General features: G+C 40.4%; 1 protein-coding gene across 1 annotated transcript in view; it reads right to left on the bottom strand.

Annotated features, from left to right (window-relative positions):
• The window catches only part of MOB3B (MOB kinase activator 3B), a 185,013-nt gene that overhangs the window by 108,187 nt on the left and 59,642 nt on the right, over positions 1 to 17,184 (bottom strand). Inside the window, exon 2 of the mRNA XM_003783011.3 lies at positions 9,865 to 10,480. Coding sequence (XP_003783059.1) covers positions 9,865 to 10,282 — 418 coding nt within the window. The 5' untranslated portion in view covers positions 10,283 to 10,480. The remainder of the gene's footprint in view (positions 1 to 9,864; positions 10,481 to 17,184) is intronic.

Here is a 17,184-nt window from a genome sequence, read left to right as displayed (position 1 = left end):
AAAAAAAAAAAAAGAATGAGCCATCAAACATGTCAACTCCCTCAAGAGCTTCCTATAAGTCTGTAGTTCAAATACAGACTTCACATCACTCATTTATTTCCCTATTATTTTTAGCCTATACCATTTTGGAAGGTAATAACCCCTATGTTTACAAATGCACATCAACTATGTCTTCCTTTCTTCTTTGGTCTAATACTGAACCTTCCTAAGCTTCAAAAGGTATGTCACATTTCTGATGTATCAGGATTTAGGCAAGGAGAAAAAAAATCCAATTGTATCTGCCATCTACCCCTTATGATTTCACAGATTTTTCAACTTTATTTTTCTTACTGAGGGGTTCAAGTTAGTCCAACCAGTCACCCCCACTCTTCAATTTCTTAATCATATTAAGAACATTCTGTGGACTATCTTCTCCTCTCATATCACCCATCCTGAGTTGTTTCAAGGGCTGGGCACTCAGATTTCAAGACTGACCTTCAGGGTTTTCAATAAGAAGATGACATCTTGGTTTGGTTTTAGTACACTTCCTGACTATGCCTAAAATTTTCTAAGTTTTGCTTGCCCTGGCAGTAGTTTAGGTTTCCATCAACCAGTGTATGCATGCCTGGTCTTTTGGTCTTTTTCCTAAGTTGTGAATAATCAGAATTGATGTTAAGATCAGGAATGGGGTATGGAGAAAACACATTCCTTATTCTCATAGTAATGCAGCACCACTAATCCATCACAGCATGTCCCCCAGGGCCCATATAAGATAGGCTTAACAGTCTAGGAGAACAAGGCTCCTATAGATGTTCTGCCTGTGACAATGGCTCCAGTTTCCAGTAAATGGAAACTTCTTGTCTTTTGCTACTCGCATCCTCCGGAGGGTGGGGGCGGGTGGGGGGTGGGGGAGAAGAAGAAAAGAAAAGAAAGAAACACAAAATACATCACATCCACCTGCTTTCCTCCATTTCTTCAGATGTTATTTGTAAAATGGGGCTTAAATTAGAAGGGAAGACAGTGAATTTTTCCAAGATAATCATAAAAGTATCTTCACAAGTACGTCTGTACTTTAAATAGGTCCATATATGAAAAAGTGGGTCTCAGGTTTTCAACTTGAAAAGAAATGCTTTATCCCAACTTAATCTTTCCCATTTCCAGAAAACAGGGAATTATAGACACTACTTTCATCCTTCTTGTTTTCAAGTTACTATATTTTTGGAGAGAGGAAAGGTTGTAATTTCATTGAATGCAGCTTAAGAAAAGTTTTGTAGCTTTGTAGTTATAGGAAGTCCAGATGCTAAGCCTGGATTAATCACTTAGTATGAAGGTAACTCTGGGAGAAGAAATTTATCCCAGTTTCCTCGTTTGAAAATAAGGATAATAATAATGGTCAACTAGGGATGCTCGGAGGATGAGAACAAATATAATAAGGGACCTAGCACACTGCTCAGCCCAGAATAAGTAATGTTAGTTAGTATTACTGCCCTATTTTAAACTTTGAAACTATTACCTTTACATGAAAAATAGAATCTATTGCTTTTCATCAGGTTTTGATTAACTGATATTCTAATGGATGTGAAAAATTATTCTTTTCTGAGATTACTGTAACTGTGACAGGATTGATGGCTTTTCTCAAATTTTACTTCAGTTAGAAAATAAATGAGCAAAGACTACTGAGGACAAAATTCTCCGATATGATCAAGCAGTACAAACTGCAATAAATCAGAGGCCTTCTCTTTTTATCATTGTGAAAAGGGAATAAAGCTAAAATTTATTAAGCACTTAACTCTCTAACAGGACCATCCTAAGCACTTTATGTTCATTATATCACTTGCTTCTTATAACCTCACAAAGCAGGGGTTATTATCACTACCCCACTTTCCAGATGAGGAGACAGGCTCTGAGAGGGCCTCTGGTATCAGGCCCCTGCAGATACATCCCTTAACCCTTGACCTTGAGCTGGCCTGATGCTCCAAATACTAAAACTCTACAATCAGCCTTGGAAGGACACGCTAGCTACAATTCTCCATGGACAAAAAGAGTAAAAGCATTAGATGCTCCCATTCTCTCCCACCCATTACAATCCTTTTTTTTTTTTTTAATATCTGGCTTCCATTGAATATCATATATATCATTTCCCTTCCCAGCTGGTGCTGAGATGTAACAACTGTCACCTGAGATACAGCCCATTAAAATTACATAGCAGAGGTAATGGAGAACTCAGTGCAGGTCAGGACAGCAGGTAATTAGCCTTAACTTACAGGGCAGTCTCCAAGCCCTCTGGGCTTCCTACCTTCACTCTCCTTCCTCTCTGCTTCTTAGCACACTGGAGGCCCTTTTCAAGAGTATCTCTTGGGATTCATTCAGCGGGGTGGTTATTCAACACTGCCCTCATTAACTCAGACTCTAAGTCATTGTGGTATTGGGTTCCCAAGGTTGGGACAGGGAGCTGTGACAAGCACAATAGACTATCAATCCTCCAGCGGCCTGCAGGCAAGGGAGTGGATTCAGCTGTCTCTGCACATTTTCCATGAATAGACAACTGAACAGCAACTTAAGTAGCATCAGACTCTAAAGGAGACAAGTTCTTAAAAGGGACCAAATCTTAAAGTTCCCACTTGTAAGGACCCAGTTGAGTTTGTATCAGATGCAGGGCCTTGGCTGTTTTCAAATCCCTCCCTGTGACTGGTGGTTTTGTCTTAGGATATCCCTTAGAGAAGATTTAACAGATGATGTGACAGGCAGGGGCAAATCATGGCTGATGCTGATGTTGATTCTGGGGTAAGAACATCATAGACATGAGATGTTGGAATTGTTGAGAGCATGGGCTTGGAGTTGGGCCATTTTTGATCTGAATCCCATTTCTGCCTGGTGATCCTGGGCAAGTTACTTAATCCTGTTGAGTCTTTGTTTTCTCGGCTGTGAAATGAAAATCGTATTACTTGTCTTACAGATTAAATGACATAAAGCAGGTAAAGTGTTTAAGGTAGTTTCAGGATTCAGAAGATGGCAGCTTTAGTTATATTCCTTTCCAGCTAGTAACGTTTTAGGAAGCCAAACAATTTACTAGATCCTAAACATGAATCATGTTTCCAGAGCCTTGGAAAAACTTGCCAGTTTATAAGGGGGCAGTTTGAGGGGAACATTCTTGGCAGGGAACAGTTTGAGAACACTTCTCCCATCCTCTTGAGAGACCAAGTCAAAGTAACCTTGCCCACCATTTTGATTTTAATTGTGACTAGTCCCGGATGTGACTAGTAGGCTATCTCCCCACTGTGCTTGCTAACCTGCACCCACTCTCCAAGATGGGAAGCTGGTTTGACACTGAACATGGGGAGGGTTAGTAGCCAGTCTTCTGAAAACCAAGGAAAAAGACATTTTCTAGTGGATATCTCTCTAAAGAGCTAGATGCTCATTCCTGAAATCACAAGTTGGTCTAGCTCCTGAACACACATTGGAATTTTCCAAAGCCTTTGAGAGACAACCCTGAAGTATTTATGATCCCCATCACAGAGTCATTCAGCAATGATGATTGATAATTTTTAAAAATCTTATTGAGTCTTTCAAAGACTGTTTTATTTTTCTGTTGTTTAGTAGTCTCCATGAGTTTGGTTGATCATTATAAAGAGATGTTTACGTATATATATATATATACAGAGAGAGAGAGAAGTAACATATATTTAGTGTTCAGTACCTCTTAGATCTCAGGCTCTGGAATGGGTGTTTTTAGTCATACAGCCTCATTTAATCCTTACAACAGCCCCGCGAAGTAAGAATTATAACCCTTAGTTTACAAATGGAATAGAAACTGAGAGGTAACATCATACAGCAACTTGAAGTGGCATAGCTAGTTGATTAAACCCAAGTTTCTATCTACAAATCTAGTTCTATTAATAGTTCTATCATATTGTAAATGTATTTCTTTAATTCCCTTTTGTCTCACCAACACTATTTAGATTTATAACAAAATAAAAAACATGTGAGAGACATACAATAGAAAATAAAAATTTTTAAATGCAAAGGTTAATCATAAACTCAACTCCTCAACATCTCATGTCTGGGAAGCTCATCACTATGGATATTTTTCCTTGACACAATATTTTAAAAGAAGAAACTGGCTATAGTCTCATGAGTAAAGATGTCAAAGGGATGCAATAATTTCAACATGCTTGACCACTGAACAAACTATTCATTTTAGAAAAATGTGTAGAGCAATTTAGAGCAACTAGACATTCTGGACACTAAGTAAACTGCTCAAGGTCAGGACCTCTGTCTGCTTTTCTCTCTCAGCACCTAAAATAGGTACTTGGCAAACACTTGGTGAATGAATGAATGAATGGCACTAACAGGTAGCCATAGGCCAGCAAAGGGTTTTCATGATGCTAAGTCATCCTCTACCCAATTTTAGAATGGAAGAATGGAACATAGGAATGGTTAAAGTACCTGGACACTCTCCCCAAGCATTCCAGGATGCTTTATTAAAAGAATCAAAAATTTTTTAAAAAAAGAGTAATTTATTTAGAAGTTCTAGCAAAAATAAAAAATTCAGCTTTTATAAAATTTCTCCCAGCCTAAACAACCTTCTAAAAACCATTCATTGAAAAGCCTTTAACCATGTGAAAGAAAACCTGTGAAATAATGGAACATGCTATGAATGGTAGCACGTGACAAGGGCATAGATTTTCGGTCAGATACTCTGGAGCTCAAACTCTGACTCCTAAATTGCTATTAGCTATACAACCTAAGGAAAGCCCCTTAGCTTGTTTAAATGTCAGGCTCCTCACTGGTAAAATGAAATGTTAACTTCACTTTTGCTCCATTGAGTTGTAAGACTTAAGAAAGATGAACAGTGGCAGGTACATGCCTGGCATTTAGAGGCTCAATACATGTGAATTTCCTCCCTCACTTCCCTCCCTGGCTTTCCTTAATCTTTCCTGCCCTGACATTTGTTTCAGAGGTAGGTAAGATTCATGTCACTTTTTATAAATGTTCTTATTCTTCCTTTTTAGAGGCTTTTTAAAAATACATGAGTTGGAGGAGCTCTAAGTTTTCTACTCATTTTTTTCCAGAGTATCAGATCTAAAACATTAAATCTCATTATATAACAGAAAAACCAGGAAAGCTGGGGGCTAGAACATAAAAATTATTGTAATTAGACTGGCAATACAATTTTTTTTAAGTCCATGGCTTTCTATTTTTCTGTCTTGGTAGTTATCTCTAAAAATGGTTAAAGAGATACAATTGAAGAAGAGGTGGCTCTTGCTTCTGAAGTTACTGCTGTTTTAAGGTCTTTAGCAGGGACATCTGTTGGGTTTTTAACAAAGGAAGCCAGAGGGGTTCAAGGGAAAGTGAAGGGATCCACATCTGTTTGGTATTCTCCCATCTGAGAAAGCTCTACTTCTGAAATAGCATGGGTCGCCTAGTTAAAACCCGAATCTAGGAACAGATGAAAGCTTTTCTTTCCTCAACATTTCAATGGTAGAGATCAACAGCTGTTTATATCCTTTAATACTTAACTAAGGATGAAGCCTTCACATCTGTCAGTATTTTCCGGTTCTATTTCCTTAAATCACAGTGGGGAGGAGGTGAAGTTTGAACCCCTCCCAATTCCTAGGCAGGAACACAGAAATACACCCAGGATTCAAAGTAGTAATTCTAAGTAGAACTCCCCATTTCTCATGCTCCCAGGGTCTGCTGTTTCCCTAGAATTCTTCTTTTGCTTTATCCTGACAGACATCTTGATCATTTCCATGATAATGACTCACAACAGCACAAAGACCAAAAAGAAGGAAAGTAGGCTGGAGTCAGGAAGAGGAAGAAATGGAGAGTAACAGAGCTAGTGGCTCCTAAAAATAGGTTCTTCCAAAAGACCACAATGATAACATCTGAGGGTCAATTTGTAGGTGAGCAGGAGGCTGAGGAAGACCCTCACAGCGAAGGTGGATGGTGGTGGTTTTACTGACCTCTACCATTCTTCCTTGAGAAAGTTAAATAGAGAAAATAAAATCCTGTGGTAACAAGGTGCAGGAAATATCCAGGAAGACAAAAGGATTTGGAGACATTTATTTAACTTTGCTTTGGTCATCAGTGCCATATACATGTTGGAACTTTATAAAGATAATTTTTCCATTCATCCATCTAACAACTTAAAAAGCACTATGACTAGATTTAGGGCAGGAGGAATATTTTTATGAATTAGACATAGTACAGAACTTAAGGAGTTTATATTGTAATGGGTGTAAAATATAGTATCTGAGCTGGACCTCAAAGAATATATGAGAACTCTAGACAAAGAAGTGGATGATTACAGAAGGAGAGAACCACATGGATAAAACCAGAGAGGCAAGAAGCAGTCCATTTCTGGAAGAATGAAAAGCATTCTGGGTGGTTAAAGTGAACTAGATAGCGTTGGGTGCTTATTAAAAGTGCAGATTCATGGCTCGGTGCCTGTGGCTCAAGCGGCTAAGGCGCCAGCCACATACACCTAAGGTAGCGGGTTTGAATCCCCAGCCCGGGCCCGCCAAACAATAATGATGGCTGCAACCAAAAAATGGCCAGGCGTTGTGGCGGGCGCCTGTAGTCCCAGCTACTTGGGAGGCTGAGGCAGGAGACTCGCTTGAGCCCAGGAGTTGGAGGTTGCTGTGAGCGTGATGCCATGGCATTCTACCCAGGGGGATAGCTTGAGGCTCCGTCTCAAAAAAAAAAAAAAAAAAGTGCAGATTCATGAGTAACTCAAACAACTCAATTAAAAAATGGGCAAAAGATCTAAATTGACATTTCTCAAAAGAAGACATACAAATGGCCAACAAGTATATGAATGGATATAGAAAATATGGTATATATAAACAATGAAATACTATTCAGCCTTAAAAAAAAGAATCAAATTCTGTTATTTGCAAAAACATGGATAAACCTGGAGGGCATTATGTTAAGCAAAATAAGCTTGGCACAGAAAGACAAATACTGCATGATCTCACTTATATATGGAATCTAAAAAGGTGGTTTCATAGAAGTAAAGAGTAGATTGGTAACTACTATGGACTGAGAGAGGGGGTGGGGCTCAAGAGATCTTCGTCCCAGGATACAAAATTTCAGTTAGATGGGGGTAATAAATTCAAGTGATTAATGGTGATAATAGTTAAAAAAAGTGCAGGTTCTTGGGCATCCCCAAGAGATACTGATATAGTTGTTAAGGGAGACAATCAAGGAATTACATTTTGAACCGAAAGCCTACGTAATTCTGATAAACAAAAATTTGACAACTGTAATTTAAAAGATACTAATGGTGTCCCATAAAAAAAAGAAAAAAGTACCGGGGTCAAGTTAGAAAACACCACATACTAAAGTATTCTTTTCCTGAAAATTCATAATGTACACTGGCATATTAAAAGTCCTGCAGTAAAGAAGTCAATTTCACTTGGCATTTCTTAAACTTATTTTTCCATGGGTGAAAAAAACCCCACAGAACTTCATTAAGCGCTCTCAAAATAATAGAGCGTTAAGGAGCACAAGATGGGTAGAACTGAAACAGAATTCTAATCAGGTGTCACATGGGCATGTGAATATGAAGGCGTCCATTGATTTCCTCCAAGCAAAGCCTAAAACCATCTATGATGTCCTGTTTTCCAAGCTGACAGTCAGAAGCTTCCTCCCTCTCAAGTAACACACCATGCAAGGCAGGAGAGGAGTGCCCAGAGTTCAAAGCATTCAGGAGCAGACCTGAGGGGAAGGACAGAGAGGACGTATCCCTGCTCACATTTATTTTCCTTTATTGCTATCATATCTTTAGTACAGAGCATTGACAGTTGCTTGAAAGGCTTCTAGAAAAGAACAAGTCCTCCCATCTCCAAATGTAGCCGCAGACAGTTGATGAAAATGCAAAAGCCATGAACCTAAGAAATCCCAGGTGCTTAATAGATGCCCAAGGGAACTTCTGAAACCTGCCTTCTTCCTTCTACACCGTGAACTGAGGGGACGTGCCCTACCACACACCCCACCTCTTTCCTGTTAACAAGGGGCAGGGCTGAGAGCACGAGGGAGCTGGACAAGCCAAGGCAACACCAGCATGCTGATGTTTCACTATGTGTGCTGAATATTTCAAGATGTACATATTGCACCTATTAATTTATACACTTTTTTTCTGGTATAAACTTAATTACTTTCATACACTCTCTCTCAACTTTCCATAGGCCACATGGGGACACCCCTCCCCCATATCTAGAGGTGATTTCAACAGGGTGTTTCAAATAATCTTTTTGTGCTCCAGCCATTTCAGAGCTTTGTGACAGTCCTTTCCAATGGCATGAGTATTTATTCAATCATTCCACAAACATTCCCTGTTTACAAAGGTTCTAGGGCTATGTGGTAAGCACTGGAGATATAATAGTGGGAGCAGGAGATTGCTCAATCCCACTGAGCTTAGGGCATTAAACACTGAATTATAATTCAGCCTATCACTGCATGGGAAATCCAACGACCAGCAGCATAAAGAAATATAAGAGGTAGAAAAGATTCGGTCCTTCAGTCCTTCTCCTTAAAGCCTTTCACTGTCTATAGCACAAAGCAAACAGAATGATTTGCATTTCTTGCATTTCAAGTGTCCCTCTGGGTCTAGTAGCTATGCAAAGGTCAGAGTTAACAGCACAGCCTGGAATTAATAACCTATGACTAGGAGAGGGAGGAGAATGCCAGAATCTTTTTCCTTCAGAGTCTAAACCCCCTATTTGTTTCATCCCAAAACAAATACTTAAATTCTCGCACTGGGATTTCTTTTTTTTTTTTTTTTTTTTATTGTTGGGGACTCATTGAGGGTACAAGATGCGCCACACACTGAGACCCCACCCCCCTCTTCCTTTCCTCTCTCAGCTTTTCCTTTCCCCCATCCCCCTCCCTCCTTCTCTTTCTCTTTGCTCTTCCCTTTCCCCACCTCCCACCATGTCATTAATTGTCATTAATTGTCCTTATATCAAAATTGAATACATAGGATTCATGCTTCTCCATTTCTGTGATGCTTTACTAAGAATAATGTGTTCCACTTCCATCCAGGTTAATACAAATGCTTGTCATACTTAATTACTAGAGAAATGCAAATCAAAACCACCCTGAGATATCATCTAATCCCAGTGAGAATGGCCCACATCACAAAATCTCAAAACTGCACATGCTGGTCCAGATGTGGAGAGAAAGGAACACTTTTACACTGCTGGTGGGACTGCAAACTAATACAATCTTTTTGGAAGGAAATATGGAGAACCCTCAACGAACTCAAGCTAGACCTCCTGTTTGATCCTGCAATCCCATTACTGGGCATCTACCCAGAAGGAAAAAAAACCTTTTATCATAAGGACACTTGTACTAGACTGTTTACTGCAGCTCAATTTACAATAGCCAAAATGTGGAAACAGCCTCAATGCCACTCAACCCAGGAATGGACTAACAAACTGTGGTACACGTATACCATGGAACATTATTCAGCCATAAAAAAAATGGAGACTTTACAGCACTGGGATTTCTTAATCCCAAGATGAATACTAGTAACTGCATGGGAGTCAATATAACTTTAACTTGTCAATTAGCCAAAAAGAAAAATTTTACCAGGTTAAGTTTGGAATCTGGTCCTGAGGAAGCCAACACGACCAAACCTCACGGTTCACCAGCTCAGTGTTCCACAGCCTGTGCTATGTTTACCACTGGGATCCACAAAATAAATACAAATGGTCTAGAAGTGATTTTTCTTTTATTTCAATGAGGTTCTTAGCTATGGAGAAAGAAATCGGAGGTGTATGCATGACGAATTTAGGGAAACATTGACATGTATGTTTTCCAGCAGTGGAAGCGGTTGGTGAAAAAAAATAAAAACACAGGAACTGGTCACGGACTTACCCACACATGTTGGAAATATGTCCTCATTGTTGATCTGAACCTCGATCCAATCCATAAGAAGGTTCATGTACTGGGGAGCTGGCAATGCTGTTGGCTTCTTATACTTGAGGTCATCCTGCCACCGGTACTCATATTTGGGGCCCCCTGACATCACAGGGCAGGTCCGCTCAGTGCAGAACTCACAGATGGTACCATAGATGAGGTTGATCCTATTGAAGAAGTCCACCACGTGCACCGCCACCCAGTCATTCTGGTCCTCCCCACTGGGCAGCTGCACGGCTGCCTTCAGGTCCACACCCGAGTTGAGGGACGCCTGAGCCCGTTTGTGCAGCTCAAACCTCTGTGTACCGGGTTCAAATTTCCTCTTAGGCCGGAAGGTCTTGTCCTTGTTAAATACCTGCTTCAGGGCTATGGACATGGTCTTCTTCTTTGCTTCCTCTCTTCTGCAGGAAGCAAAAAGGCACCTGGAACTTGCCAGTGAGAGATCGCAGCCCAACAGAGTTTTCCACTGCCAGCCCTCGGACCCCAGTCTTGTACTCTACAGCTTCTAATCTCTTTTAGACAGCCCCTTCCACCTTCCTTTTGAATGATTTCCAAGGGAACTTCATGTTCCTTCCTAAAGGTAGAAGAGAAAGGGGAACTGGTGAGTGCCAGTCTGCATTTAACAAATGACAAAGGCTTGAACCTGTTTCCTTACTATGTCCACTTCCATCCAGGTATAGGGACATGACGTCAAGCCACTTCCCTGTGACTTGGTACTGATGATGCAAATCATGCCAATACCTAAGGAAGAAAAGGCATCACAATCTTTCTTTTTGGCTTTTGTCAAATCTCTGCTGGATCTTCTCTGTGTGATCACAGGCTCAGGGGACCTCTCCAAGGTTCTATGATGGTCAATGACAGGGCCCTATCCCACATGTGCTCATTTTAGAATCCCCCCACTACCCATATGGAGTCAGCATGGGGCCACTCTCTCTCTCCTCCCAGATATAACTTACGGGAGGTGGGTGGCCACTACACTAAGCTGGATAGTAAGAATGTCTCTCCTGAGAATTTACAATCAGGACCCACTCTTTCTTGGGCGTTACCTGTGAGAGGTGATGAAAACTAGATCTGGTGGAACCCTGTTTGGACCATGTGTAGTGGAGATGGGACAGCTGGTCTGCAGAGCCAATGTGGGAGAAAGAAGAAAGAGGAGGTGGCAGTGGCTGTTGATATTTAGAGAAACAGAGGGAAGAGTCCAAGAGGCCTCAAGGAGAGGAAGACAAGAAAAAAACAGAGAGTGAGAATGGAAGAGCGGCTTCTGGCTTCTTTAGTTCCTGATAATCTTCTAGAAACTGGTTCCAATTCCTCTTAAAGCCCAGCTGTGCCTCCCATCTATTGGGATCCATTCTTTTTACCTGAATTAGCCAAATAAATCCCTTATTTTATGTCAGCTAACTCAAGTGAGTTCTATTTCTTTCCAAGGATGCTTAACCATGACAGTTTGTCACCCCTAAAATGCGCCATCCTTTTTATCCTTCATATCACACTTTATCACACTGCACATTGAAGCAGGGCCATCCAATAGCATTTTCTGTGCTAATACAGATATTCTATGTCTATCCTGTCCAGTAGGGTAACCCATTAGCTATCAAGCACTTCAAATGTGGCTAGTGTGACTGAGGAACTGGATTTTATATCTTATTTAATTTCAATTAATTTAATTAAATGGCCACATGTGGCTAGTGGCCACTGTATTGAACAGGACACCTTTAAAGACGTCAGTACTCTTCTCTTCACTATCTTATTGACCTTATGGATTTATAGTTGGTATAATAGGTTTACAGTGGGTATTCTTTCCCTTAGATCTCCAGGAGATAAAATTACTTGCATAATGAAGTCCCATAGCAAGGGGTACAGTTGGTATTAAAATCCAGTTTGTTGACTCTTAGCAATTGCTTTTTCCATGTGGCCTTATATTTTTAAGTGATGGCCTTTGACCTGTCTTTCCTGCTGCTTCATGAAACTCCTTTACCCAGAACTTCTATCCACATATTCTCCAAGGACTGCTATAATAGATTGGCTGGAAGTGAAAGCTGTGTCCTATGGCCTTCAAATAGAGAAGAGATAACTGACTCACCATAGGTCAAGTCCTAACAAAGACAGCCAACAGCCATGGCCTGACTCAGACTAGACTATCATGAAATCTGTTAAAATGGACTTGGACTACCATCTCATAGAACTGCTTTACCCCACCTAGAAAGGGTTCTTCCAGTTCACACTTGAACATGGCTTAATGATGTTCATGTTATAAAAACAAAAACATGTACCTGAGACATCCCAACTGCCTCTTACAGACTCTGCTCTTTGCTCAGAACTGCTCATCTTGCAGTTGAGAGCCTCTCTCCTCCCACTGCCTGCAGTCTCTGCCAACTCAATTCCTCCCTACTAACGCCACCCTCTTCCTAATAGGCTTTCAGTGAAATGCCGTATCTGTGACACGATTATTTTCCCTCCTCACATGACATTGAGCACACACCCTCCCCACAAAGAGACCCATGTGGAAAAGCATCACATGACACTTTCAGCCTGAGACTGCCTATGAAATCACACTCCTGGGTACTTCGGAATGTCACCTAAAAGGATCTCAGCACACAAGCTCTACAAACTCTAGGGAAAGAAGAAAGCCATTTCTTTTTCAAAATAATACCTTCCCAAAGGGTTAGCCTGCCTGAAAAGAAGCTTATAAGAAAATTGAGGGCTTTAAAAGGGCATTTCCAAAATAAAAGTATGAGCTGGAGGTTGGGAAGACAGAGAAAGAATCATAAGGGCTTTAAAAAAAAAAAAAGACAATAATCCCTCTACATTTTAAATGTTAATTGCTCACAGTAAAGCCATAAACACCCAACAGCTGCCCCCTCATGTCTTGAGCAAATAAGACTTGCTGTTCTGTATATTCTGATAATGAGGGCACCATCAATTCCCACATTCCTCAGAGCAACCTTCTTTCATCACCTTACATGACCCTTAGAACCACCAATTCTGTTGTTTCCAGTGGCCCAGAGTGGCTGTTTGCATGGAAACCAATGCAAACACCTTTAGCAAGTACATCTGGCCTCTGACGGGAACATGTGAATGAGACAAAAATCACAGCAAATTGCAGTATGGCGATACCTTAAAGAACTAAAAGTAGACCTACCTTTTGACCCAGCAATCCCTCTACTAGGTATTTACCCAAAGGAAAAAAAGACTTTATAAAACAGACACTTGTACTCAAATGTTTATAGCAGCATAATTCACAATTGCAAAGCTGTAGAAAGAACCCAATACATTAATGGATGAATACATTGTGGTAAAGGTATATCACGTATATCATGGAATACTATTCAACCGTAAAAAGATGGTGGTTTAGTAACTTTCATAACAACCTGGATGGAATTAGAAACAATTCTCTTCAGTGAAGTATTGCAAGAACGGAAAAACAAACACTACACGTACTCAATATGAAACTGGAACTAGTTGGTCAACTCTCAAGTACGTATGTGAAAGCAAAAGGAAATTAAGTAGATGGGAAGGAAGAGGAAAGGTAAGGTGAATTCATAGCTTACTGGTGCAGTGCACATATTCTGGGTGAAGAGCACACTTACAAATTTGATTTAAAATGTATACAAGAAAATTACATAACCAAAATATGTATACCCATGTAATATTCTGAAATAAAATAATAAAAATCACAGCAAATCCTCCCCATCATAAAGTCTGGAAGGGACTGGCACTCCCAAATAGTTTAGTATTAACTTTGGGGATTTTTCTTCCAGAAATACTTAAATAACAAACTTCAAGATACCAATCTCTTGAATTAGATGGGCATTTTCCCAAAATCTTAAAACCAACCTCTTTTTTTGTCCCGAGTTCACAGGTTTCCCTGAGAAAGGAAGCATCTCTGGAGGGTCGTCTCTCAACCAAGTCTCTTCACGCTGCTGTTACCTACCGTTTGTTAAACACGTGCCCCCGATCCTTTATATCTAACATCAACATTTCTGATTCTCCCACCACACTTTGTACAATGGAAGTTTTAGAACCATCTTATATACAAAAATTTGAGATTGAACTAGATAAAATAATTTTCCAGGAATCACAAAGTTAGTAGCTGGTTAGGCTAAATTTTGAACCTGTATCTCTCTGGCACTGAAACATAGAATTTGGGGGGAGGGGCACTCTGTTGCCCTTGATAGAGTGCTGTGGTGTCAGAGCTCGAGGCAACCTCAAACTCTTGGGCTTAAGCTATTTTCTTGCCTCAGCCTCCCAAGTAGCCGGGACTACAGGTGCCTGCCACAACGCCCGGCTATTTTTTGTTGCAGCTGTTGTTGTTTAGCTGGCCCAGGCTGGGTTCAAACCCCATTACCTGGGTGTATATGGCCAGCGCTGTAACCACTGTGCTACTGGCGCTAAGCCATAGAACATTTTTTTTCTCTCTAAAGCTATTTTAGTTTTTATTATTATTATTTGCAGTTTTTGACCAGGGCCAGGTTTGAACCCACCACCTCCAGTATATGGGGCTGGGATCCTACTCTTTGAGCCACAGGCACCATCCACTAAAGCTATTTTAAAATCTCATGAACCTTTTTATGTTTTCAAAGCTGCTGTACATGTACATTTCAAAGTGCCTCACAAGACTACAAAGGAATCTAGAACAGGTGGGATCAGTGTCTTCATTTCACAGTCCAGAAAACAGCAACTCTGATCTCCTGGTGTTTGGTCCAAACTTGTTAATCATTCTGACACAGATACGAGGACGTGTCTTTGGGGGAAACTTTTTACCTAAAGTGAACTCTATTTAAGAAGGGCTAGGTCTGTTATGTGTATAAAGACAAAGGCAAACCAGGATGGATGATAACAGATCTGCCATGCCACTGGATGAGTGAACAAAGAGGCACCCATCTGTCTTTCCCAAGTGCCATGTGCCTTCTTGGCACAGGTACCCAAAAGAGTTTTGAAATTAAAAAGGAAAAGTAAATCCACCTGGCCTTACTTTTTCAACCCAGAGCCCCACTGGGACGCCTGCCCATAATTTGTACTGTCAGCTAATTCAATGGTCAGAGCAGTGCTTATCCAATGCTAACGCGAGATCTTGTTAAAATGCAGGTTCTACTTCAACTGCTCTGGGGTGACACCTAAGAGTCTGCTTTGCTAATAAGCTCCCAGATGATGCTAAATCTACTGGTCCATGGGTAACACTTTAAGTATCAAGGCCTGATTTAAGTATCAAGGCACCTGAGCTTGTTAGAAATGCTGACTTTCAGGTTTTACCACAGACCTAGTAGAATCTAAATCTGCATTTTAACAAAATCTCAAGAGAAGTATGTGCTTTGAGGAGCACTGGGTTGGAGCACTGCCTAGCTGGCCAAGTGAAGGAATGAATAAATAAACTCCCATTTGTTGTTTTGTCGACAGTTTGTTTCATAAACAGTGTCTTCAATTGAATGGGTTTGGGAAAAAGAATAAGAACAGATTCACTGTTTTGATTACAATTGCTTTGACAAATGGTAACAATGACCAGGTCTTTTGATCTGGATTGACTTGGATGGCCCAGCACCCAGCACCTAGGAGGTCCCCAGTGAATACCTCTTTATAAATGCCAGACGGAGCACAATGGCTGCTCCTACAGCCTCATGCGTAAAGCTTATTTGGTTGAACAAAAGTGTAGCACTAGCAACAACCCACTAGTTATTCCCTGTCCTTATCCAGTCTCCAGAAAAACAAAAAAACAATTTATAAGTTTTGTTCCCTGGGCAAAAACTAAAAGCAAATTCTGAGTTATGTATAGCACCCATGACAATGTTGGTTCTTGGTAAATATTTGAAAACAATTGCTCATTCAATTAGTAAACATTTATTAAAAGCCTTATATGTGCCAGACACAGAGTTAGGCACTAACGATACAAAGTTAATTAAAATTTAGTCCTTGCCTATGAAGAGTTCAAAATTTAGAGTCTAGTTCTGAGGTCAGTTATTGACGTTTAATTCTACAAAGTTTGATGCACCAATACGGATACTGATGTGATTCCTTCAGAGTATTACCCGGGTTAGGAATGAAAAGGACAATAATGAATGAGGCTTTTGGAAAGAGGAAAACGGAAATCCAAATAAATAGCATAAAACTGACAGCAGCCCCATGTGTTCTCCATATTTTCTGCCTAATAGATCAATTATAGCAATAAAACATGTGCACTATAAAAATATGCAGAGAATTCAGCTGGGCTGCAAGGGAATGTTGACGAGGTAACTAAGCAACCCTGGCAAGGAAAGTTCTTATTTTCTTTTCCTGTCGATGCTTTTTGCCTCATTAATTGAAAACAATCAAAGAGTCCTTGCTAGAGATAAGGCAGACATTGAAACAACTCTCCCACTCACACCAAGAGATCCATCTCTGCAGCCATGACCACCTTAAGAGACATTGGTGGTACCTTGGGGTGAGAAGGAAAGAAAGGAGATAGACAAAACTTTGTAGCTGGCAGAAGAAAGGCAGTTCAGTATCATCTGTGGGGCAGAGCACTCCTCCCAGCAGGATTCTCGGTAGGAAGGCCAGAAGAGAAATGCCCCAGAAACACTCCACACAAAGGAGGTATAGTGTCATCTTCACTGTTGGGGCCCCGGCAGTGACCATGCTGTTGCTGGGTACATAGTTGACATCACTGAATGTTTGCTAAATGAATAAATGACAGTGAACAATGAATGCTTTGCATCAAAGTGAAACCACAAAAGAGCAACCAAATTGGACCTCCTGTTTTAGTTATTTGGGTATTCTACCTCAACCTGTAAGCTCACTGCCAACTCACTGAAGCTAGATATTTCCAGTGGCTGGGATGCTCTAAAGTTACATGCCCACCTCCAGAAAGGACAAGACATCTGTCCAACCTCTCTCTTTCAAATGGGCTGCTCCTTTTCTCTGTTACCTAAAATGCCAACTCTTCAAAATTGAAGAATGATTAATTTAATTTCTCATCTTCCCATGACATGTTTATCTTTATGGCTGGAACAGTTCATAGAATCCTCCTCCCTCTCTTCAAATATTGAATAAACGTAGATTAAGTTTGTTTCAGAGGTATGTATGTATGTGTGTATATAAATAAAATAAACATCATCTGACCTTCCCAAGCTCCAATAACAGATGTGCTTAAAGATGCATTTCCATCAACCCTTATGCACTGTTTTACTTCTGACTGCTTATTGGGTGCTATCTTGGTTCACATGAGAACCCCACAATCGGAACAATTCCTACCTAAGAAGTAGCTTTGCTATTTTTCTGCCCAAATATTCCACCTCCTCAACTTTGAGC

This window comes from Otolemur garnettii, unplaced genomic scaffold, assembly GCF_000181295.1.
Source record: "Otolemur garnettii isolate 467f Iridium unplaced genomic scaffold, OtoGar3 scaffold00006, whole genome shotgun sequence".
NCBI lineage: Eukaryota > Metazoa > Chordata > Mammalia > Primates > Galagidae > Otolemur > Otolemur garnettii.
The sequence above is the reverse complement of the archived record's forward strand: the minus strand, read 5'-3'. Positions and strand labels throughout refer to the sequence as shown.